General features: G+C 41.4%; 1 protein-coding gene across 1 annotated transcript; it reads right to left on the bottom strand.

The window, feature by feature from the left end:
• Positions 1 to 51: 51 nt before the first annotated feature.
• Positions 52 to 23,502, bottom strand: MAN1B1 (mannosidase alpha class 1B member 1). The gene is made up of 13 exons (XM_040083502.1): positions 23,307 to 23,502; positions 21,006 to 21,114; positions 18,194 to 18,324; positions 17,059 to 17,219; positions 15,279 to 15,388; positions 13,828 to 14,013; positions 11,143 to 11,291; positions 10,352 to 10,540; positions 9,311 to 9,501; positions 7,607 to 7,727; positions 5,779 to 5,976; positions 5,347 to 5,478; positions 52 to 4,560 (listed from the first exon to the last, which is right to left on the bottom strand). Exons 1-13 carry the CDS (start codon positions 23,433 to 23,435, stop codon positions 4,357 to 4,359), a joined length of 2,010 nt encoding a protein of 669 aa, XP_039939436.1. The 5' UTR covers positions 23,436 to 23,502; the 3' UTR covers positions 52 to 4,356.
• Between the last annotated feature and the right edge of the window lie 1,090 nt (positions 23,503 to 24,592).

Raw genomic sequence — 24,592 nt, 5'->3', positions numbered from 1 at the left:
AAACAAAAAACCCCACAACCAAAACAAAACAAAAAACCAACAAAACAGAGCAAGGATTGCATCCTGCTTTTATTTCCCTTCAAACAGCACCCTTCACACCCATAAGCAGGCATCCAGTGATCGCCAGCCCAGCAGTGTATGAACATAGCCAGGTTCAGGGAAAAGTGTTTTAGGAAGTCACTGCAAATCATTCCAGTCACCAGGGCTGGGTTTGTGCTTTGGAGAGAAAGCAGGGCTGCATATCTTCTGACCTTCTAGAAGAATGAGTTTTTTAATCCCCTTCTACTGGACTATACTGAGCTCTTATTTTCCTCTTACAGATAGTTACTATTCCAAAGGAATACACATAGTTTGATATGAAAGGCTTTCAGATACTATGGCAGAGATAATACACATGGACATCCAGGACAGATGAACACTGCTATAAAAGAAATCATGGTAGAAGCCAGTGCCACCAACATCCGTGTTTTGAATTCTTGAGCATGGGAGGTAAAAAGAACACCCTGTTGTGTGGTGCTGTCTGAGCTGAAGAGAAGAGCCCCAAAGCACCACTCTTGAGTATCATGGGGATGCTGCTCCTGGTTGAACTTCAGGGCCACACAAGGAAAATGACGTGTAAGCAGACCCCAGACCAGACCACAGGTGCAGCCCCTGTGCTTAAGGCCTGCACCTGTGAGGCTGTTGAACAAAGGCTTATTTGTTCTATCATCATTTACTGACACAGTAAGTGCAGCCAAGTTTGAAACATTATACAGAACAGGAACTCAGGGTTGGGCTCCAGTGGACAGAGGCGTCCAGCTTTGGACAGCAATCTCCAGCAGTATTTCAGAGACCAAAAACCCCCCAACTCTTTCTGCCTAAATCCTAAGTCAGAAAGATCTTACCTCCTCCTCTTGAAGCAAAACGCTTCATGAAGCTGCCCCATCATGTCAGTTTTACTGATCCTGTTAAATATACTGAGTGTGGCACTAGCAATCAGGAGCTGAATTCCCTTGCAGGGCTATTTCTGAGAGCACAGCTGAGGCAAATCCCGAAGTGCAGGAAAAATGTAGAAAACTAAATGTGTTATTGCAAAAACCTTTCCTGTATTTATCTGTCATTACTGCCAACATCACACTGGCATGGAACAGGAAACAGGGTGTATTCGTTGGAGGAGTAAATAGACCTGTACCTGAGCTTGGCATGGAATACTGAAAATCCTGTTACATCAAAGTCCTGCAAAACACAAGGGTGCAGGCAGCCACTACCAGGGACCTTGCAAAACTGCCAGTTTCTAAGACCTGTAGTGAGAATTCAGCTTTTAAAGGTCAGGGATTAGATGGTAACAGTGCCCCATCCATCTGCCAAATTTTCTTTGACCAAACAGGTCAGTATTTCCTTAACTGTGGCTCAAGGCCCCAAGTGTGAGACTCTTAAGTCCACAGTGATGCAGTTCTCTGTGGCTCTGCCTGTCTCTCAGTGAAAGCCCAAGGCTTTCCATTGTGAAGGACAGAATCCCTGGCTCAGTGGTGGCCTTCCCACAACACTTAAGCCAAGAGTGTCCCAGCATGCAGAAACACCCAAGTGGATTATGGACCCAGTTCAAGCTTTGAAACAACCACAAGGAAACTCTGAGCTTCTGCTGCACTGGGGGAGCACACCACGGGACAGAAATAGGCTGTGGAGCTCAGAGTTTATTAAGAAAGTGAAAATAAATAAGCAATTAAAATTATCTCTGCAAAAGAACAGATGAGCGTTGTTGAGATTATTTAGTTTGTGCTATTTCACACATGATAATAGGGGTCTGAAACAAGCATTTGTTATCAAAGGGAGTGAGAGCTAACAATCTGAACCTCAGGTTTAAAGGCTTGAGGACAAAATGTAAGGCCACATTTTGAGGAGACTGCATGTCCCAAGAAGAACTAGATAGAAATCAGTTGGGCCAACAGACTCAGCTAAAAGACAAGACATGTTTGGGAAAGTGACAGTTTATTATTCTCTCCTTCAACTCATTAGGAAACGAATTATTACTCTCAAGCCAATCATAAGGCAAAAAAAGTTTTACACAGACTCCCAAAATCGCATTTGTAGAATCAATTAACATAAAGACTTACGTACCTTCAAAACCAGAAGGCTTCTGGTAAGCATTTATATGTATTCCATTTTCTAAGAAAGCTCTCTTGCCTCTGTCAGGCAGCTCTCTGGGTGAAACAATGAACTCTGAAGTTTTACAATCCATAGCACAGTCATAATTAAAGGTCCAAGATTTGCTTTGTTCAAAGGCACAAGGCCAAAGCAACACATGTCAGCAGGACCTAGGTAGTGTCGGTGAATTTATATTTTTCTTTTTTTTTCTTTAGTCTCCAATTTTAAGCCTTTAGCTTTTAACCAAAGCTCAGCTCCTCAGCAGCACAAACCTGCTTCAGGAGCAAAAAAAGCTGAAGGTTGTTTCCTTCCACATTTCCCCTGCACTATCCTCATTTGTTGTGCCAAAGAAAACAGAAGCCTTGGCAGCAAATCAGTTGTGCAGCCAAAGGCCATAGGGACTGGATTCCACTGCACTTGTGAGAAGCTCTCTCAGAGTTACTGCTGGCATGGGAATGGAAGGAACATTAACATTCTGCACTGAATAGTCATGTCCTGTCAACCACAGGACAGGGTCCCTCTGATGACAAAGAAATGTGCATTTAAATAATTTGTAAAATTTGCCCATTTCCATTAGTTCATGGAATGATAAATATAATATAAAAGACTTAAACAGTGGTCCCAAGAGTAACTTGTAACTCCAGCAAACAGAATGGACCAGCATAAAACAAATAAAGAGGCATCTTCCTTTACAAATCTAAGGTTACAATTACTATAAAATACCTCCCTCAGCCACTGGAAAATGAATCATTACAGTCAAATTCAGTCAGCTCCATTAATGGCATGGGACCCCTGGATTTAGTGGGGACTGCAGCTCCTGGCCCTGCCCATGACACCCAGTGCCATGGGGGAAAGAGACTTCGAGTGAGACCAACCTCTTCTGGAAATACGAACAATCACATTTCTGAGATCTTATCTGTGAATACAGGACTGTCCAAGTCCAAATTCAAAAGGAAAAGCACTCTAGAAAGCTCATTTCCCAATTCATGGCTTAAAATCTCTAAGTGTGCACACATAAAAATGAAAGATCTCAGGGCTCATATAAGATTCTTTAAAAACCTGGGTCTACTTTGTTTTCAAGTAACTGAAATTAATTTCTCCAATTCTACTGGGGCCTAGAACTGCTGTAATACCTTTAGACTGTCTGCTTTCAACACTACTGCTGAAAATACCCAATGTACTCCAAAAGAAAAAAAAAAAAACAGCTGAAAATTTCTCCATAGTCCAAGAAATTATGAAAAGCAAGAACTTTGCTGTACAGTTGTAAGCTTATTTTGAATCAACAAACACCCATGTTGTGATATCTGAACAGGAAGGGACAGAAGGAGGCTGATACCTAATATGCTCACAAGCTTTCCCAGTGCCCAGCCTCAGAAAGCAGCTTTCAGTCAGAATACCTGAGTCTAACTGATGGAAATAAGATATAAAATGCACATCTAGTTTTACTTGAATTTCACATTATCTCCTGCATTCCTGCAGGGAAGTTAAAAAACTGCAATACCGCTACAAAATTATATACCACTTTGAGCCAAACCAGCAGCAAATCCTCTTTCACCATTCATTTCAGCCACAGCTTGAACAGACTCTTCAAAGTACTCTACAAAACTAAGACACTATACACAACAGATGCTCTGCTGCCTTCTCCTTTTAAGGTGATGCAGCATAGCTTGGGAGTTTGGAATGAGATCAGAGTACCAGCAGCAATACTGACAGCTTCTCCCTGGGACACCACTACAGCTCTTTGTTTATTCCACTTTCTACCTGAACCACTGTCACAATCTGACAAAGGAATGGGTCTGTAATCCAGTATTTCAGTGAATTCAGAATAAACCAGAAAACTGTAGGCTTATTCCTGCTCTCCAGGAACAACGCTGTGCCCTAAGCCAACTCGCTGCATTTCCAGTATTTAATGTGCATTTAGTAACACTGACATAAGTGAGTTCTGGATCACCAGAGCCCAGAGAATGTCATGGTCCACACTACAATTACCTTCTGAACCTCATCATCAGTACCAAGGAAACCAGCTTCATATGGCACAGCTTTACCCATCCCAGAACCAGGGATTGTATTTAAGACTGACATGATTTCTTCAAACTGAGATGCTTTTCCCAAAGGTTTTGTTTGTTGTTTGAAGTCAAAAAAGGTGCATTATAGCATCTCTCCTCAAACCCTGAAAAGTAAAGTGACTTGAAGATAAAAATGCCACCACTGAAAGATCCACTGATGCAGAGTCTATGCTGGCACCCAGATAGGGAGTGGATGAGCCTCTGTGTTAAAGATGTATTTGTCAAGGTTGATTAAGTCTACGTCATCTGAAAACAGCAGAAACATGTATTTGAGTGTTTCCCCAAGGAAGAAGCTCTCCATTTTATCCCGTGGTTCTGGATTACTCGGATTCTGAACGTTGTTAATGGAAGTATAACCACCTGTAGGAACCTGTGCAAAAAAGAAAAAAAAAAAAGGTATCTCTACATAATCTAAAATAATTTTTACTTTCTAACATCCAGATGCTCTTGGAGAAGGTAAGTGCTAAGTAACAAATCATCGTGTTTTCATGCTGTTCATTTCATACCTAGTTTTCATTTATATATAAAGCTCCAGTGATAAAAAAAAATCTCATTGCATTTTAAAAGAAACCACAATGATAAATGAAGCAAAATATCCATTTGTGTTCAGGGCAGAGAGGTATCAAAAAGAACAAATACACAGAAAGGAACTGGCAATTTCTACATTAGAGCTGGCCCAAGCCTTGTATCCATTTCTCTTAAGAAGAGACAAATGATACTTGATGCCACACTTTCACAGCATATCAGTGGCATCTCCACAAGCGCTGTAGTCAGAATGAAGAGAAAAACCTTTTATTAAACCATTAATGCCATTTTGTGCTTTTTTTTTTAATTTGGCAGCTTTAATTGAAGAGTCCCTTCAATCCAGCTATGTCCTTCTTCCATAGTCTAAAAGCTACAGATACTAATACTTTGGTAGTCTTGCCTACAGCTTCTGCATTTCACTTTTTCACCAATGTAATACAAGTTCTTTCACTATATGGACTAAGCAGGGTATCTCCATCTGTAAGAAGACAGTTTTTCTCTATATACTTACAAATTTCTCCCACAGTTATCTGATGAATCTTGAAACATAGCATGTTTTCAAAGCTGGTGTTAGAAAGCAAGTGAGCAAATACAGTCCTGACAGAACAAGGTCATTATAATCCGACCTTACCCTGGTGTATCTGTTGAAATTCTGCAAGATTTCCCAGCCCCAGTCTTGGTATTTCTTATCACCAGTGAATCTGTACATATAAAAAAGGCTTTCCACAGTTTCTGGTCGCAGTAAGTTGTGCCTGTCTGCAGGCTGCAAGAGAAAAAATGGCAAGAGTATTCCAGACAGGGAATTTCTTCAAGGATATACACACAAGGAGAAAAATAATTATTCACATCTCCATCTGCTCCTGAGAGTTTGCTACACGTAAGTCAGCTTCTAAATATACCGCTGGGGTAACTAAAACCAAAGCCTAGGGTACAGAGGCAAGTCAGCAAAAGAATTAACTGCTCCACAACAAACCCCATCCCTAATAACTGGCTGGGAGTTCAACAGCAGAAGAGAGCTACGGAGAAACCATGGCACTGGAGTTCAGGCCAGCTATCTGCTCACCTTGATTTCCACATCCTTGTGGCCCTTCTGTGCATGGAGGTTGAAGTGTACGATCTCTGGGCTCAGGCCTGTCTCTACTTGAGCATACATCTGGTAGCAGGTTTCTATAAGAGTTTCAGCCAATTTCATATGATCAGCAGCCAGTCCATTGTGAGCTCCCAGTGCTAAAGTTCCGGGCAAGAAGCAAACCAGGTGATCCTGTAAGGCAAGACAACTCTTACTCAGAAGTTACACATCAAACAGGAAGGAGATGTAGGGGGGTGCGCCTTTGTCTTTTTAATTTTTTTTCTCTTCTTCAAAACACATTTCTGGTACTAACAACTTGAGGGTAACTTTTTAACGATCTCATGGAATGTAACATGAGGCAGGCAGCACTATCAGAAATTGTTGATTTCAAAAATGTACAAGAATGTGTTTTTATGACAGGTTTCTGGAAAAAAAAGGTCTCAGGTCATATTGAAGAGAAGGAGAGTGTCTTTTGGTTTACCAGAAGCATACATTTTGATCAGTTCATACAGGGTGTCAACAGAACCACCTAAAGGCTTGGTTGTCTTTATTCTGGGGCTAATCTACCATTGATATAAGAAAGTAAGCACTGCAGATTAATGTCACATATGGGATCTCAAATGATTCTCAACATTCAGAATCAAAGCTCGGGCCTCATCACCCAAAAACATAGTAAAACCACTCTGATGCCACTGCATGGACCTTTAAAAGCTTTGTCCAGTCCTTTAGGAAAGTTGAGGGTTGTAAAGGTCAGCAGAGACATAGAAGCCAAACATCCCCCACTTTTCCAGCTGGCCAGGGTAAGAGACCTGTCCAACCTTTCACCCAATAATAATGGATTAAAACCAAAATTCTGACTCCCTGAAACAGAAGGAAGTGTTCTGACATGTACAGATACCTAAGCAAAATCTGTCTCAACTCAACTCTGTCCTATCTTGGGATGGGGCAGGCCCTCTTCCCAAAACCCAGACTCTGGTGTTACTCACAGCACGTTTTTTGGCACACTTTTGGGAAATTCAGATTCACATGCTGAAAACTAGAACTGAGTATCTTAAAAATACTACATCAGGAAAGGCTATACATGCATTAATAATACATCACTTGTCTTTCAGACAAGCCATGCACATACAATAACCTGCACTGCATGAGATTTTTAACTGAAAGATCTTAAAATGCACAAATTAGGAGCAGAGGGTTAAGATCAATCAGTTTTTCCTGCATCAAACACCATACTGTTTTACTCCATAATCTTTCAGATAGGAAAATAAAGATGTCATAAATGAACAGAAACCTCCAAAATTATTAATTTTCTTTTTAACCCCATAATACAGTATTAGATGACATGCTTATTTTAAAGGCAAATCTGAAAACACAGGTATGCGAGTGTCTACATGTATTTTTGAATTATGGAAAATGAATACTATGTAAAATAGGTATTATCTCAACAATTTCAGACACTGGAATCTTATGATCAAAACAGGAAAAAAAAAGGAAAGAAGAGTAAGAAAATTTAATTCCAGCACCAAAATGTTCAGTCTTGAAGGAAGAAAATAGGTTTACTAGAATAACTCCTAGAGAAGGCCCCAGTTTGCACATGTGGTTAGTATCTACAAGGCAGTTACTTATTATTGCCATCATACTGGACAGATGTGTATGTATATATTGTCTTGGGTTCCAGATTTTTGTTGGTTTGGCGGGTTTTTTTTTTGCCTTTGCTTTGTTTGTTTTGGTTTTTGAGAGAGAAAAGTTTTACATTTGCCTCTGTGTTACGTTTAAATTTTATAACAATTTTTCTGTTTTCTTTTGCAGCTACATTTCTTACCATCTTGGCACTGAAATGGCCATGAGCAAGCTCTCCCACAAAAGTAAGCTTCCTGGGTTCTGATCTCTGAAGAAGATGCTTTTTCACTCCTTCTATGGCTCTCATATAGTCTTCCAACAGCCTGTGAAAAAAATCATTCCCACTTGGCTCGCATGCACACAGTCAGAACATAATAGGTCATAGCTGATGTTCAGCACAATCTTTTAGGCAACTGTTATTTCAGTCTAAAGAGTAATATTTAACTAAACGTGAAAACTTTAAAAAACCCTCAGTAATCATCAACACGACATTAATTGGTTGTCACTACCATGTAGCAATAGTGGGTTTACTTGAAAAGTAAATAATAATACTATAGTGCTTATTCAAATACTAAAGAAAACAACTGCAACTGTTTCTGGGCAATAACCAGATTTTATTTCAAAAAATCCTTGGAAGCAGTTATTGAAATCACAGAAAATCTAGGCTGAGAAGGACCTCTTGGAGGTCTCTACTTCAGCCCTCTGCTCTGAGGCAGATTCAATTACATCAGATTGTCTGAATGGTTATGCAAGCAATTTTATAGTACCTCCCACCAAAGATGGAGATCCAAAGAGTTTGAGCAAATCTTTTCCAACTGACCTTTCTCACTGTGTAACATTGTTTCACTGTATCTAATTTCCTATTTCCTTGTTTTCAGGTACTTTCAATATGGAAAACAACCTGTTGATTGTGAGGCTCACAAAATGCCATTGTGGTCCCAAAGACGCTGGTTCTACATTTACAGTAAGCCTTGGAAAGAGCAGTGATGACAGCCTTTTTTGCAGAAAGGCATCTGCTCTGGCAAACAGAAATGCCTCCAAGAGGCACATTTTTGCTCTGTCTGCATTAAACTCCTTGAAATTAACAAGGTCTATCATAATTAGCTTATATGCAGGCTTGTCTTGAAGGAAAGCTTCTTTTCCCTCTTTAACTCCTCTCCTCCCTGCAAACATTCTTCCACTAATGCAGTACAGATAAAAGAAACATATGAAACTTGAACAGGCACTTTTTACAAGGGCATGTGGTGACAGAGAAGGGTTTTAAACTGAAAGTAAGTAGATTGATACTGGATATTAGAAAGAAATTCTTCGCTGTGAGGGTGTGGAGGCCCTGGCACAGGAGAGGCCCTGCCCAGAGAAGCTGTGGCTGCCTGGAAGTCTCCCAGGGACTTGGAACAATCTGGTCTAGTGGAATGTGTCCCTGCCTGTGGCAGGGGTGGGACAGGATGGGCTTTAACATCCCTTCCAACCCCAACCAGTCTGGGATTCTGGAATTAAAGATAACACAAACATCAAACTTCTGTCTCCTTCTACTAACAATCCCACAGCAAATACAAACATCGCTGCTGAAAGGAAATGCCCACAGTGTTTCAGAAGTGTGTAATTATGCTCAATAGCTATTGAAAAGACTTAATTCTCATCTCCTGTCTGTGACACTCCTCACATTTGGTGACCTGAGGAAGAAAAGGTTTTTGTGGAGAGGGAGTTCGAAGACTAAAGCTAACTCTCCTCATGTTCTTTCATCAAGTTAACACAGGTCTCTCTGCATAGCTTGCTTTTAAAAACAGTAAAAAGTTCAGCTGACTCCTGGGCACATGCATTATTTTTCTTTAAGCAGCCAGCTACAACAGAGAGTTTTACATCTCACCTAATTATCACACCAATATGAGAACTGTAAAGAACTTACTCATTTTCTTTCTTTCCACCCTGAATCCACTGCTTGAGAAGATACTCATAGTAGCTGTCAGCTCTGGCTCCCAGAGTGTAGACCCCCAGGTGGGTGAACTGCCCACTGTTGGTATTTATGAACATAGGCACAAGGCCATCGTTTTTCCCTGAGAGGGTGTGAACATGCTTCATCACCTCATCTACAGCTTTCTACAAGAAAGAAAATGGCAAACATAAATTATAAGAATAAATGAGAATAAATGAGTAAGAACTGTGTCTAGTCACTATAGTTCAGTAACAAATCTGTAACTTTGCTTCCCCAAATAAGCAGCAGGGACATCAAGTTCAGCCACTGCAATATATTAAATTCAAGATTTCAGACTTTTGGACTCTCAAAATATGATGTTCTGGGTATGTTCAAATACTCTGAAGCAGTTATAACTGTTTCCTTTCCTTGAAGGCAAGCCCACTCAAAAGCCAGTACTACAGCACTCAGATTTACTCGGACTTGCAACATACAAGTCCAGCAAAAATAACAACTACATGAATCTATTTAGCGATAGCTAAGGTTCTTTAAATAACTGCATTCTTCAACACTAAGCTGTGGATACAGTTCAAAATAATAACATCAGCAAATGAAAAGTGGAAAATATTATCTCTGAAATTCTTTCTATTTCAACTAACTTTTCCTTGTATGGTGACCTGCTCTCAGCCTCTTATCTAGTGAGTGACATTTTAGTTCCTTGGGTGCTAACATTTCATTTTGTTCTCTGCATATAGAAAATGGTATCAAGAAACCACATTCAGAATTTTTATATTTTTTTTTTCTTTTTTAGTTAAAAGCTGTTTCTGAGGAAGACAAATTAATTACTCATCTCCGCTACTACTTTTGGTAGTCAATAAAATAATGGAATTTTTTTTTTTCTTTTTCTTCCCTTGCCTAGAGTTTCACAACTTATTTATCGTAACTCATAGACTCCTGAGACCGTGAGTACTGATCAAGAGTTCAGTGGCAAAGCTCCAGAGAAATGGAAAGAGACATCAACTGATTCTTCCATACCTGGAATTTTTCATCTCCAGTCAGACGAGAGAGCTCCCTAAACTCCAACTGAATGCTGGTCACCTCTGCCACAGTGCTGTCAGATGTCCAGCGAGGGGGATGTGCAGTGCCTCGACCAATGTTGACATCAGAATATGGTATCTTGGAGGGGGTCTTGAATGCTGGCATAAGCCTGTTTCCAATGTCTTTCTAAAGAAAACCCAGGAGCACAGGACAAAACAACAAACAAACCAAAAATACATATATACACATGCACATCCCATTAGATTTTCTTCACAAAGCAGACAGAAAAAGATAGAACAGCAGCTTAGTTTTAGATGATGCAAGCAATTAAAGAAATTTTAGAAGTCATTAACTTATTCATAGTAATGAGCAGAGTTTCACCTTGTCCTTACTACTGCAGACCTCATCTGAGGCTGCAATCCCTATCATGCAGTCACTGGCTGATCTAGCAAGGTGGCTGATGCTGTTAAGACACACAGAAAGGGCAACAAAAGACAACTAATACCCTTTACCAATCATTTATTTCCTCTTTTGTTTCATGAACTTTATGATGGTCAGCCATTCATCAGAAGAGCCGACATACAAGAGGCGAGAAACACAGCAAGGCTTTGACGTTTTACAGAGAGCAGAGGTGCAGGCTTCAAAGCTTAATGGTAAATGCCTTTCCTGCCACTTTAAATATAAAACTGTTAAAAAGCAGCAACATTTAACTTTCTGAGGAAACTTCCCTCAACTTTGTCCAATATGGAATACAAACCCCAGTTTCATTTGTAAGGCCAGCCACTCACAGCTTTTTCCAGGAAAAGGCTATCTCCGGAGAGGTGGTAGGTGCTCAGCAAGCCACCCAGGATACGGATAGTGCTCTCAAACAGATTCACATCCACATTTTTATCAAATACTAAATCATTTTCTACCCATTTTCTTGCTTCTTCAAACTCTGCAAAGCATAAAAGGTAGTTCAATTATAAACTTCTGGCATTTTCCAACAACTAAAGACATGAGTACTGCACGTATCGATGACAGTTGTCTTTGTCTACAGAGATAATTTTAGGTGGAAAATTAAAATGAAGAGCACATGCTGGCAGAAGTTTCATTACTGTTGGCTTAATTCTTATTCAGCACACACTACAGATGCATACAGACAAAAATATCCACCAAAACAGAAAGTCCTTAATAGTTTAAGGAAAGAAGAAATAAAGGAATTTTTAATTAAAATAGTCCAGAAATTAAAATCTTTCAAATCCATCCATTTGACTTGTCAGATAATTAGTTACATTTCCACAAAGCCTTATAGTTTTAATTAAACCCTTTTCAACCAAAGCTGTTATCTACCAAGATAAACAAGGTAACATTTTCAGTTAACAGCTTTAGCCTCGCAATGTCCTCAGGAGCCTGCTTCCTGCAAGACATTGCAATTTTTTTCTCTAGAAACAAAAATGGTTGTTTATCACACTACTAATTCAAAAGAAAGATTGAAAGAAAAGCCATATTAGGTTCATCAACCAGCTTAGCAACATCATCACAATGACTGCTTTGGCACAGGGTGTCTCTTCATGGTGCATGAGTCAGCTTAGCCCTCACAATTGGAGGCTGAGCTATTTCAGCGATTTCACAGCTTCTGGAAACCCCTGCTTGTGAGAAGCAGCAGAACAACCAGTTTGCCAGAAACTGAACACATTCCTTAGGAGATAAATTCTGAAGCAAATGAATGCCTTTGCACCCTCCAGTCTTGGATGCTGGGCAAATACAGGATGTTTGGCACATTTAGAATAATTACTAAAAATCTCCAATCAGTATTGTCATCAGTGCAACAGCAAAGGCAGAGTTCTCTGCTTTTGCATTCATCAGCTGATAAGACTAGCCTCAAACAGAACTTGCATTTACATAGCATTTGTTATTCTGAAGAAATCCCAGGAGCTCTCTAAGGCAGTCAGCAGAACTGATATAAAATGGAAAAAAACCCTCATCAAGAACCCATTTTCAACACATCTCTAATACCAATAAAAACTCTACTCAATTCACAATATTTTATGAAAAAAAAAGAGCAGCACACTGATAACTTGATTAAACTTCAAGATAGCCTGCTCAGGTCTAGCACAGCACACACATGACATACTGTTTTACCCAAACTTCAAAGGTATAAGAGACAGAACCATGAAATACTTTGAGTATTTATTCTACCCTCACTGGCAGCTCTCTTCTTCCTATCTTGACAGAAAAAGCGGCAAGATTACTTAAAGTTTACAAAGGTAGCTATCTACCATGTTTAAATAGATACAGTTCCAGAATTTTTTAAATACCATTAAAAAACCCCTATGCATCACCAAAAAAAACCCCAACCAACCCAAACTACCAACAACAAAAAAATGCTCTTAAACACTAACTAAGCATTTAAGTTTTTTGTAACAGAATTGCAAAATTTTTTGGCTTAGTTTTTAAATTCTGTTCAAAAGGTTTTTAACATCGTCATTTCCAGAAAAACTCTCAAAAATACAGACAGCAAAACAATTCAGGAAAGAGGTACTAAGCACCCATAGATTCCTTACAGAAACAGCCTTCTTAAATCCATATATGAAATACTGATATTAGTTATTGTGGCTTGTCTCTCTCTCGGAGCCCTGGCTCCATTTTCGCTCTGGCTAGCTTGAGAGACAGACAACAGTTGGAAGGATTTTTCCTCAGAGCTCCAAAGACCCCAGGAGTGGCTTTGAACCTTTTTCTTTAGAGAGATCAAGTCCCCGTCGATGGCAAAGGAAGGTCTGCACTTGATCCGGGGGGAAATCTGGGCTTTATTCAGTCTTTCTTCTGTGGTCCTGCCCCTGCATGGGTCGGGAGCCCCTTCCCAGACCCCGAGTCAAGAGAAGCTTCCCGCGTGTTGCTCTGGCTTATATCCAGGGATGGAGCTAAAGGCAGGGACAAGACACTGCCCAATCAGGGATAAGGTGGGAGTGGGAACAGGGTTGAATTACATTCCAGGAAGGGGACAGTGTGGGAGAATGGGCAGGGAAAAGGGGCAGGGACAAACCTCAGGATGTTACATTTTCCACGGGAATGGGGGTGCGGAAGAAACCATTACAAAACCCAATATAAAAATGAAATACAATATAAAACCAAATAATACACAGCAACAAGGTGTGATAAAACACAAGCAAGGAACATACAGGCAAACAACCCAAGAGTGATGGAGAAAGCCTCCAGTGACTGTCTAATGGCACAGAGGTTTTAGTACAGAAATAAAAACCAGGAACTTTAGTAAAACATCCCTAGAATTCTACCAGATATATATACTCTGTATACGTATACATATATATATATGTATGTATGTACGTATGTATTTACACTCACAGGAAAACTAAATTTATAGGCCACATGTAATAAATATTCCCCTGAAAGAACTCTGGACATGCACTGCCTGAAGAGAAATTAAGGAATTATTTTAGAGAGAGAAAAATGGAAGAGGAAAAAAAAATTACCTTCTTTTAAGCCTAAAATCCACATGGTATCCAAGGCGTCAATTAAGGTAAGCCCAAGTCCAAACCACTCGCTGTAAGACTTTGACAAAGGCTTCAGCTCATCATGGCCCCAGGCAAAATCCTTGTACCCTTTCCAGGCATGACGGAAGGCTTCAATCACAGCCAGCTGGCGCTCATTGATGGGCACTGCAAAGGAGAAACAGCACCTTGCTCAGGACTTCTGCAGGGCATGGATGGAACTCTACTATGCACTTTACTGCATTCCACTGAAAATAAAATTTCTTCCAAACTAACTGATAGGTGCAATGGAAAAACCACACTCACACTATTCTTTTCAGAACAGCCTTTCCTCTGCAGAATAACCAGTCAGTGTTTCCAGTCAGCAATTCAGCCAAGTGGAAACAGAGATTTCTCCCTGGCAATAGAACTGTCACTTCTGCAAATAAAACATTAAAATAACCACATGCACAGTTGTCGATGAGTATCACTAAAGCTCAAAGAGATGAAAGTCAGGAAATACCAGATTAAGATCCATGGTAATTCAGGTGCTGAATACATTTGCTTAAAAATAAAAACCTCAGCTAATTCAACACATAACATTTTTTCTTCATCTTCCCTCTCTAACTGCTTTCTGTTAAATTCAATATCACCTCTACAAAATTATTTTTATTGAACTTTCTATTTAATATCAAAATAGAAAGAAAATTTACATTTTTCACCTTGGCAAAACCATGTCTCTTTCCACAGTTGTACTGATTTTTTGCTTGCAATTTGCCATGAAGTAGAGCTTATGTTACACATTGAACATGAAAAATTTCAAGCCATTAGATAAAGCTTTTAAAAATTATGAACAAAGACTTCTAGACTGGGAAACACCAAGCAGCATAACTAACCTTATAAATATTGAGCTTGCAAAAAGTGCAAATACATCACACTGAAATATGCCATGTTTATCACACCAGAACTTCCTGGTTTTGTTTCTGAATCCAGAAAAAGGAACAACAGGTTCTTTGTTCCACAAGTGCAGCAACTTCAAAAACAACTGCTGCAGCTTTCTGGTGAGCCTTAAAAGCACTTCCATTTAGTTCAGGGAGGAAGTCACTTTCCCTGTATTTGCAGAACAGAAGGAAAGACACAGCTGAAAAGGAAGCTGTCTCTTTCATGCCCTCTCCTTCTTTAGGTTATCCTGTCCTGCCTCCTCCCAGAGGCTGTAATTCAAAGATTTGTCTCTAAAATTTATTTTCAGATTCTGAAGACTAACAAGCATGAAGGCTGGCATAGTGAAATAAGAACACTGAAAAACTAGGATGTTCTAGGTAAGCAATCTCTCCTACACTTTCTGTTTCCTTTAATCTAAACAAATAAATAAAATAATGCGTATGGGGAGAAATTGCACAACTTAAACCATAAAAGCGAACAAAAAAAGAGGTATCATTAGCTGTCCTATTTACCTGGTTCTTTCTGGTCTTCAGCTTCCACAGATGAAGGTTTTTCTGGTTCTGTTATTTTATTGGATGGAGATTCAGTGTTTTGCTCAGGTTCTATCACTGCTCCTCTCCAGCTGCAAATACAAGGGACTCTAATTAAGACTTATTGTGGTCACAAAAAATCAGGCAAATGAATGGGACTTATGTCGGTATTTCCTTTATCAGACAATACTTGGATAAAACAGAAGTTAGATTTTGTATCAAGGATCCAAATAACTATGTTGCCCACTAGGTAAGTTTTCTGTTCAAAGAAATTCTCTTTGCAGAGAAATTTTATTTGATTAAGAAATGTGTGTTACAAGCTCTTAGAATTTCATTAAATGTCTTGGCAATGGAATTTAATAAAAAACTTCTTCAAATAAATCAAACACCTGAAAATGTTGTACTACAAGCAATTTGTTATCTACCAGCTCTGAAATGACCACAGTAGCTACGAATACTAAATAGTACCGCATAAATAATGATCACCAAAACTAATGATTAAGCAGAAAGGATGAGAAGCTCAAAGCACTAACTATGTTCTCAAGGGATCACAAGTCTTCTCTGCCACCACAGACATGTAAATCAGTTTTTAAAGGTTTTTAAGAAGAATCTCCTGAAGGAGAAGTCAGAAGTCTTTCAGAATGGACTTCAAGTCAAGCCACGTTCATATCAAGATCAAACAATCTCAACCATACCATTTAATATATAGGTATGTTGCCTTTGAGCCCATTATACACTTCTAAGGGAACCAGGCTTATAGGACTTTCCAAGTCTATATTGTTTACAGTCAGCATGTCTTCTGACTTAGATAAATGCCATATTTCATTTCTTACTTTCATTCTTTTAATTTGTAACTAGTCTTCACTGTTTTCATTGCTCTTATAAGTTCTCTTATTACCACCTGTTTAACTCTGTGAGTTACAGCACAAGCACAAGCAAAACAGTAAAACACCTTGAGACAATACTGACAGCCAAAATGCTGAGCCAGGCACAGTTCTGATGCTGTGATCAGATCATCTGAGCCAGTGCTACTGAGAACATAAACACATAAAACCCCCAAGCCTTGTTTTCCAAGTCTGAAGAACCTCTGCTGAACTTTTACTAGTCTTTTCTATATCCACACTCCTTCGCTTATTCCCAAATCAAAAAACCTCCAGTACCATAGAAGCACAGATGTGTTAAAGATACTACTAAATCTGTACAAGGGATGAGATATCTTGTAAGAAAAAAGTAAGCAGATGATGTTACACACACACACAACTATGTACACATCCTTTGGTTCTGCCTGGTCAGCTAGGTCCACTGTGTTTAGTGGCACCAACCCACAACCAGCACTGACACTGCTATCATTTTCCAAACGTGCCCCAGGACAAAAACACTTGCAGCAGCACTATTATATTGATACTGTAACATTAACATTTATTACAACTAACAGCAGAAACCTCTGGACGCAGAGAATCCTTCTTAACATTAAGAATGTCTAAGTGCATTAGAAATACAGCCAGCCTCACAGGGCTTCCAGCCCTCTGCAGCTGTGTGATGCAAACAGTAAAATCAGAGAAACTGCACATTCATCAAAATTAAATCTATCAGCCTAGTAATATCAGCAGCTATCAGGCCAGGCCTGAGAGCAAACCCATGCAAAGAAAGAAAATAACCTCAGACACATAAACAAAAAGCTCTTGAAATTTTCACTCCAACACTCAATGGATCTTGGCAGGGGCAAAGGAAAAGCACTGTACCTTGCCTGAAACGTTTCTACCTGATAATGGATTTCTCTGTTTTCTCTACTTTATCCACTTCGACAAGCTCTTCTACAACCCTCATGGTATCATGTCGGGTCTTCAGCCTCGTGTCTCTCTGTGGTGCCTTGATCTGAAGATTGGAAGGACCGCGACGAACATGAGGCAGTTTTGGTGGCTTCTGAGAATATAAAGAAAAAAAAAAAAAAGTGTTTGGTAAGTTGCAGAGATAGTAAAATTTCAAACCATAAATCAACATCACTCCAGTATTAAGCATAAATTCAGATAAATCTTGTTTTGTTTGTTTTGCAGCACGAGAATTCTGAATAGAAGGTATGCTAAACACTTTGTGGTTTTGTTTGCTTTAGACAGTTGGTAAAATCATCCAGTTCTTAAGTTTACACTGATAAATTGTTTCTAAACTACCTCTACTGCTACCAGGCATTTGCTTAACACAAGGCAGTGACAAAGGATTGTAAAGATATTTGATTTCGTTTTACTAGGCACAGTAAATTTATAAGAATTAGCAAAAAGAATGCAAAAAAAAGTTTCCACAATACCAGTGTAAAGACCAAAAATTACTATACAGTAATACATGTACATTTTTGCATGATGAAGGAAAGATTTCATACAAAATGTTGTATTAGTTAACTGAAAATCCCTGAATCCATTAGATAAATCCATGACAAACACCCCAGTAACCAGTATTCCTTTGCTCCACTGATTTACACAGACAGTTGATGTTCCTTTCCCACGGCATTCCCCACAAACATAACCCTTCAAAACCTCCTATCATCTGCTCTTTCTGATGCGATTTCTCAAGCTCCCAGATAAGCCATGACTCCAAGCTCCTCGCAAGAGTGGAGACCAATGCACACAGCACAAGGGAAGCCTCAAGTAAGAGGTCGCTGTGACCTAAAGTCCTGGCACCCCTGGGCAGAGCGGTGAGTAAAAAACAGCATACAGAACATGCAAGTAAAAGATAAAGCCAAGAAATACTACACCAAAACCCCTCCTGAGAGGACAGCATTCCACCAAGAGCACACTTTTATTGCAAGTTCTAACTCCTTCCTCCACAACAACTGTTTGAACCAAGCACTGTTTGCCTTCTCAAACTTTTTGTGGCATTAGAAAGCTAATTTCTTCTCACATTACCTGCAGTGAAAGCTCAGGGTAGTCTCCATGGTTGGCATCTCCTTTTTGGGGTGCTGGTAGAACAGCTGGATTTTCCAGCTTTAATCTAGGAATTTCTTGTTCTTGTTCATCCAATGATTTGTTTGTTATACCTAGACACACAGAACTACTCAGCACAAGGAATCAACAGTTAAGGCTGAAGTTAGAAATTTATAACAGTTTACTGTATTTAAGCAGTAGATGCACCTCCAAAACCTGTTTGCATTCACAAAACATTGATAAACACACACTAATTTTTAGATACAAAGCATCTTTTGGTATTAATCCTCTCTTGAATATAAAAGGCGGCTGCTCAAAGGCACATGATGATTTTTGAAATTGATACTATTTCAGTTTTACAATACAATTAATATTATAATATCACAGGTAAACGTGCTTTAGTATTACACAAATGCTTGGAATTTCTAAAGTGACAGGCAGTCAAAACCAAGAGAGGATTACCTTATTCTAGTGGTTAGGTTTGAGGTACCCATATCTACATACAAACATAATAAAAAAACACACTCAAAACCTTCAAATCTTGATCAACTGTCATAGTTTAGGAATGGCACTCCCCAGTTCACTGCTCCCTGAAACCACAAAAACCACACTGCCACTCTCTTTCCCTTGTCAGTTTCCCCCCACCACTTCCATCTGGAGTGGATGAGCTGAAAATTGGAGGCACAGGCAGCCAAGATCACACGTTGAGTGTCATGGGTTAGTACAGTTTGGTTTTTTAGTTATAGAAGAATGTAGAATAATTCTCCAGGTCAGGACCTGGGAATTGCTTTCGAAAAGACAGGGACCTATCAGAGGGTTAGTTGGAATACTGGCATCTGTTCTGACCACTGAAAATTGTTAGCTACGACTTTGGGAAGTACCATATAAAACCCCTTGATTTCCTGTAGGTGGGCCCTTTTCCTTCTTTCCTTTGGCCAGAGAGAGACAGGTAACATCGAGCTGGGCTTGCTGCTCCCCCCATTTTGGGGGGAGCTGACCTGAGGCCTGGCCGGATTCCATCGGCTCCCAGGTGAAAGGCAGGGAAAGGAGAGGTTGCTGTTTTGCAACAGCTACTTTCTTCAGACTTCTCTGGAGCAGGGAGAGATCTCTGCTGGGCCCCTGGTGGGAGCTGTGGGAGCCATTTGGGCCAAGGCCACCCCAATTTACACCGAGGAGTGGGCTGAGAAGGCATTTATGATTCTGCCTGGGTTTTTTTGTGATTCCAGACTGCGGTGCTCTGATCTCTGATGTTTTTGTGTGAGTTCTTCCTCCCTCACCAGCGTGGCCTTGAACATCTAACACCATGAGCTACAGAGAGAGAGACAAAGACTCTGAGCACATTTAACTCTTTCTTAGCAACATGAAGCTTCCAGAGCTTAGCCCTTCTCTAAGAGAGTAAGAAAGGACAGAGTAAACATAAAGAACAAGAGCATGAAGTCAGTAGAGCAAGAGTGAAAAGACTATTGAGACAGAAGGTTGAAGAGCTGGTTGTTCTACTCTTACTTGAGCCATAGAAATGAACTCTATATTTAGATCATTCCTTTAAATCATGGAAAAGATATGCATTTGGGGAGATGATTTTTTTTTATTATTTGTGTGTGGATTTAAGCAAAGATGTTTGTGATGGACTAAGTAATATTAATCCTTTAAGATGTCTGAACAGAGATAAAGATGAGAAGCCCTCTGCTCCCGTGAAGAAGTGAGAAGATATCTCTGTATCTTGAAGTGAAGAATCCTTTGCTTTAGAGTTATTCATCTTTAAAAGGTGACACCCCACTATGCAAAAGTCTAAGACCCATGACCCATCAGCAGCTTGGGAAACTGCTCCTGGGAGGGTCACAAAGGCAGGTTTCTCTGGGTGGTTGTTTTTGTGACATTTTAAAACCCACAAGAGAACTGTTCTAAGTTGTCAGTGGGATCCATGACTCTAAGAGAGACTCTTCCCCTAGAGGATTGATGAAAGACTATTGTCAGATAGTGAAACTGACTGAAAATTACAAGTTTTCTCTCTTTATGTTGTTTTGTAAGAAAGTAAACAGTTTGTAAGGGGAAGGAAGAGAGTTTTTTGAAGTTTCATTCTGTTTTAGTTTTTTTTCCAACTTTCTTTTTTCTATTCTTTTAGTGTATGTTAAAAAAACTATTTGTTAATTTTAAGGTTGAGCCTGCTTTGTTTTTCTCCTGGTCTCTCTCCCACAGAAAGAGTAAGTACTAAGACCAGAATTTAGTGAACGTGAAACCACTACATTGAGATAAGAACAATTTACTGGAAACATCAATTAAGTGAGAAAACAGTAAGGCCAACAGTATTAATAACAAAAGGTATAGGAAAAAGAAACTATTTACACGAAGGCATGAATACAGATGGCTGCCCCTGCCATGTTTTCTCTACCAGAAGGAACCCCTTCTCCCCCAGCACAGAGAGTGCCTTTATCCTCTCTCCCATGCCCAGCAATGTGTGAGTTTTGAGGTGGTACAGAACAACATCCAGGCCTTAGCCACCACCCCCTCCCCCCCCCAGCTATTTCAACAAATTAACAATCCTGGCTGAAACCAGGACATCAACTAAAAAAAACCCATTGCTCGAGTCAAAGTAAAGAAAGAAAAGGCATACAAAAAATTTTTTTTTGATTAAGCATTACATCATTCAAACATCACATAAAATCATCTCAGAAATGCACTTTAATGAGTACACCCAGTCACTACCAATGGAAATTAAAACTGGTTCTAAGACCCACAACAATCTCGTAACTCTAACACCTCATTCTGGCAATTCCGAGCTGTACAGAACACATACTTTTCCATGCTTCCCCCATGCTTGTGTACGAAATTACTCCACACACTGCCAAGAATGCAAACAGGAAGAGAATGATACTCCGCTGGAGTCGGGACAGCTGCTTCCATTTCTTTAGAAGAGAAAAGAAGTGAAAGAAAGAATATTTAGCATGACATTAATAAACTATGTGGTTTAAAATAAAGTCTTATTCGTTCATTCAGACTAAAACCCACAAAACTGAGTAGGGTTAATTTTACCCTGTTTCCAACTGCATGTATCCATTGCTCATTTTCTTTGATGACAGAGAAAACAGAAATCAATCAACCAGCCAGCACGAGGCGCAAGAAGCTCACAAAAACATAAGAGCCACTGGCTGCAAGAACTTCAGAACCTGCCAAATGCCAAGACTCCCAGAAAACTTCAACTACGGCTGACTTTGATCTCCACTGGATGACCTGAGCACCTGCCCAGCTATGAACTGGGAAGTCAGCCAAAAGCCTCCTTCCTCCTGGCTGAGGAGGGACTGCAGAGCGCACATGCAAAATTTGAAATGGAAGAAAATGGCAGGAAAACTAAAAACGTTACTGCAGCAAAGAAGAAAGGCTCAAAATAAGCTGAACACCAATCACTGGACAAGTTATTAGTTCAATCCTCATATGGGCCGTTTGCTTAAATAGTGGGTCCCTTCCAACTCAGAATATTCTGTCAATCTGTGAAAGAGAAGTCAGGTATCCTAGCTCAAACATGGGAACTGTCACACAGAACAAGTTCTGCACCACAAAAAAAAAAGAAAAAAATCCACCAACCTACAGCAACGTGAAAATGAAGTAAAACACCCCCACAACAAACAAGACAAACCCACAATCTTTTCGAGTTCAGTCCTGGGCAAAAGTGTATTGTTAGCATTAGATTATATGCAACAATCACTGAAACACTGACAGCAAATTACATTAACCTGAAAGATGCCAATGTACATTAGTCTCCATTTACACAGAGAGAAGCTGGAGTTAAACATTAAAGGCTAAATTGTCACTCACTCTTACTTTTCCAACAGTCCTCCTGAAATTCACTAATTCTGGCTTGGGTATACAGAGAGGGAACTTCATTGCCAATGCTACACTTGGAAACGACCTTTCCCACAAATCCCACAGTCCTCATCCTCTTAGCAACAGCCAGAGGCTGGGAATGTCTCCATGCAGAACAGTCAATGTGCTCACACTGTGAGTCTCACAGTGCAATTTCCTGCCTTCCACCTGCACTGCTGACTGTACAAGAATACTGTACACCCTTCTCTGTGGACACTTCAAGATGCTGGTCCCACTGTGTCATCTTCAGTTCTGCCTGCATGGCAAACTGTATGACTCTCTCCCCATAGCAGAAAGATGCTTGAAATCCAGCAGCCCTGTGGTTCATCAGGGTAGGACAGGAAAAGAAGCTTTACTTGTGATGTCTTGCAATGGGTAGGAGTAAGGAACAAGAAAATATGAGGGCATTCACCACCATCTTAATGCTTTTTTGCTCACAAAGAATAAGGATAAAATGAAGGCCCATATCTCTCTAGCCAGTAATAAAAAGAGAACTGTGGGACTGTGTGCAGAAACAAGCTTTTCATACACTTTATCTGATGACCTGTAAAGCTTCTGTAGGTGACTGTACATCATCCCCTATCTGTAACAAGGGTTATCTTGTCCTCTGACTCACTTTCCCACAAAAAACTCTCCAGCCCAGACTGCCATCCCACATGAAGCTGCCTGCCCATTCTACCCACAAGCAAACAAGGTCACTTCCCAGAGCTCTGCCAGAGGACCCCTCTCCTCACACTCAGCTTTCAAACTGAAAGCAGAACTGTTCCCTTTACTCGCCTAGGGCAGAAGACAGGACTCTCCTTTTAAGCCGGGGAACAAAGTCACAAGAGACCAAATCTCACTCCCCTCATTCCTGTCCAGAGAGAGCAGCGTTGCCTCTAAAATGTCCACTAACGGAAGGCAGGATTTTACCGTATACCCCCCCGTCCCAGCTTTGTTCGTGAAAATTAAGACATGACGTGGTTATAGATAACTCAGCCAGCCCGCGCCTTACACACCCCTAACCCGGGGAGAGCAGCCCCGCGAGCACTCCGAGAGAAGAGCCCAGCTCTCCTTGCCCGTGGCCTCTGCCCGACTCGGAACTGGGGAACTACGCCAGGTCCCGCATGACACTCCAGCTGCACCTAAGCCCAGGGACACTTCTGACCGCCTAACAGCCCTCCCCCATCGCCAGGTGCTCCCCACACCCAGCCCAGGGATACCCCCAGTACCGCACAGCTCCCCGCGGGGCCCTCACCCGCCAGCAGGAGCGCCGCCGCCAGGCCTTGCTGTTGTTGTAGCCACCAACCCCGACCGCCTCCTCCGGGCCGAGGGTGACGGAGATGAAGTCCCGGCGCGGCGGTCCCGCAGCGGCACCAGAGTACATGGCGGCGCCTCAGGGGCCGCCCGTCGCCATCGCCCTGCGGGACAGAACGGCCGCTTCCGGCAACCGCTTCCGGTGCCGCTCTGGCGCCGGCGCATCCACGCTCGGTGGCACGGGGGCGAGGTGGGATCTAGCGCGTCCGGCGGCGCCGCGGAGGCACCGGCCCTGAGGAAGCCCCGTCCGGACGGGCGCTCTCCGCGGGCGGGCAGGCGGAGGTCTCAGCCCGCTCTGCCCACTCGCCGAGGCGTCCCGAGGCCGCAGCCTTCGGCGTGGGCCCGGCCCGAGCACCCCACCTACTTCACGGGTTCCGGCTTCAGGCCGGGGCGGAGGTGCTCGGCGCTGTGTTGATTTTGTCCTTGCCTCTTGCTGTCCCGGCGTACCTCGCCGAGCTGCGTCCTGCCCAGCGAGGACAGCAGCTGCCAGGGTGGGCAGTGAGGCAAAGGAGAGGCTGGGAATCCTCGCTGTTCTTCGGTGTCGTGAGAGTACAACATAGAAACCAGTCACGGAGTCATTGGCACGGAAGAACTGGAAATGAAGATGTGCATGTGGGAGGTCATAAGGAAAATCAAGTCAGTAAATGGCCTGCAAATCCCCATGGAACTGGGAGTAGGCCGCTGTGGTGAGGCACAGCCCCAGCACAGAGCACCGTTCCCCGACCCGTGGAGGGGGCACGAACACTGGCGGCTCCTGCCGCCCACATGGAGAGTGAGCACGGCCAGGGAAAATGCCGAAATGCTGCTGCCTCCGAGGGGACAGGGAAGTGCTGTCTGATGGCATTAACACCTGCCACCGAAAAACCAGGACACAGTTTTCCAGCAGGCCATGCAGGAACACGGGCCTGAGAGCAGACGACTGGAATCTGTAAGAGGATATTTGTGAGTGGGTGAAAAGCAACCAGTTGTGTAAATAAACCCTTCCATAAGACCTGGCAGTGAATTTTTGGATGCAGCAGGAAGCACTCATCCCACACAATTCTTTCCTTCAGAGCCCCCCAGCCCCGTGTCACTCCTTCTGCAATAAAAGAGTTCCCTGCATCTTCCCTGTGGAGAAGGAGGGACATATTCAGTTGGAATAGGGAAGAGCATTGTTCAGTGATACACACTTTCAGAACCATACCAGGACCGGGTTTGTAGTAACTTTTAGCTTCATAGTCCAACAGG

The sequence above is a fragment of the Hirundo rustica genome, chromosome 20 (genome assembly GCF_015227805.2).
Source record: "Hirundo rustica isolate bHirRus1 chromosome 20, bHirRus1.pri.v3, whole genome shotgun sequence".
Lineage (NCBI taxonomy): Eukaryota > Metazoa > Chordata > Aves > Passeriformes > Hirundinidae > Hirundo > Hirundo rustica.
The sequence above is the reverse complement of the archived record's forward strand: the minus strand, read 5'-3'. Positions and strand labels throughout refer to the sequence as shown.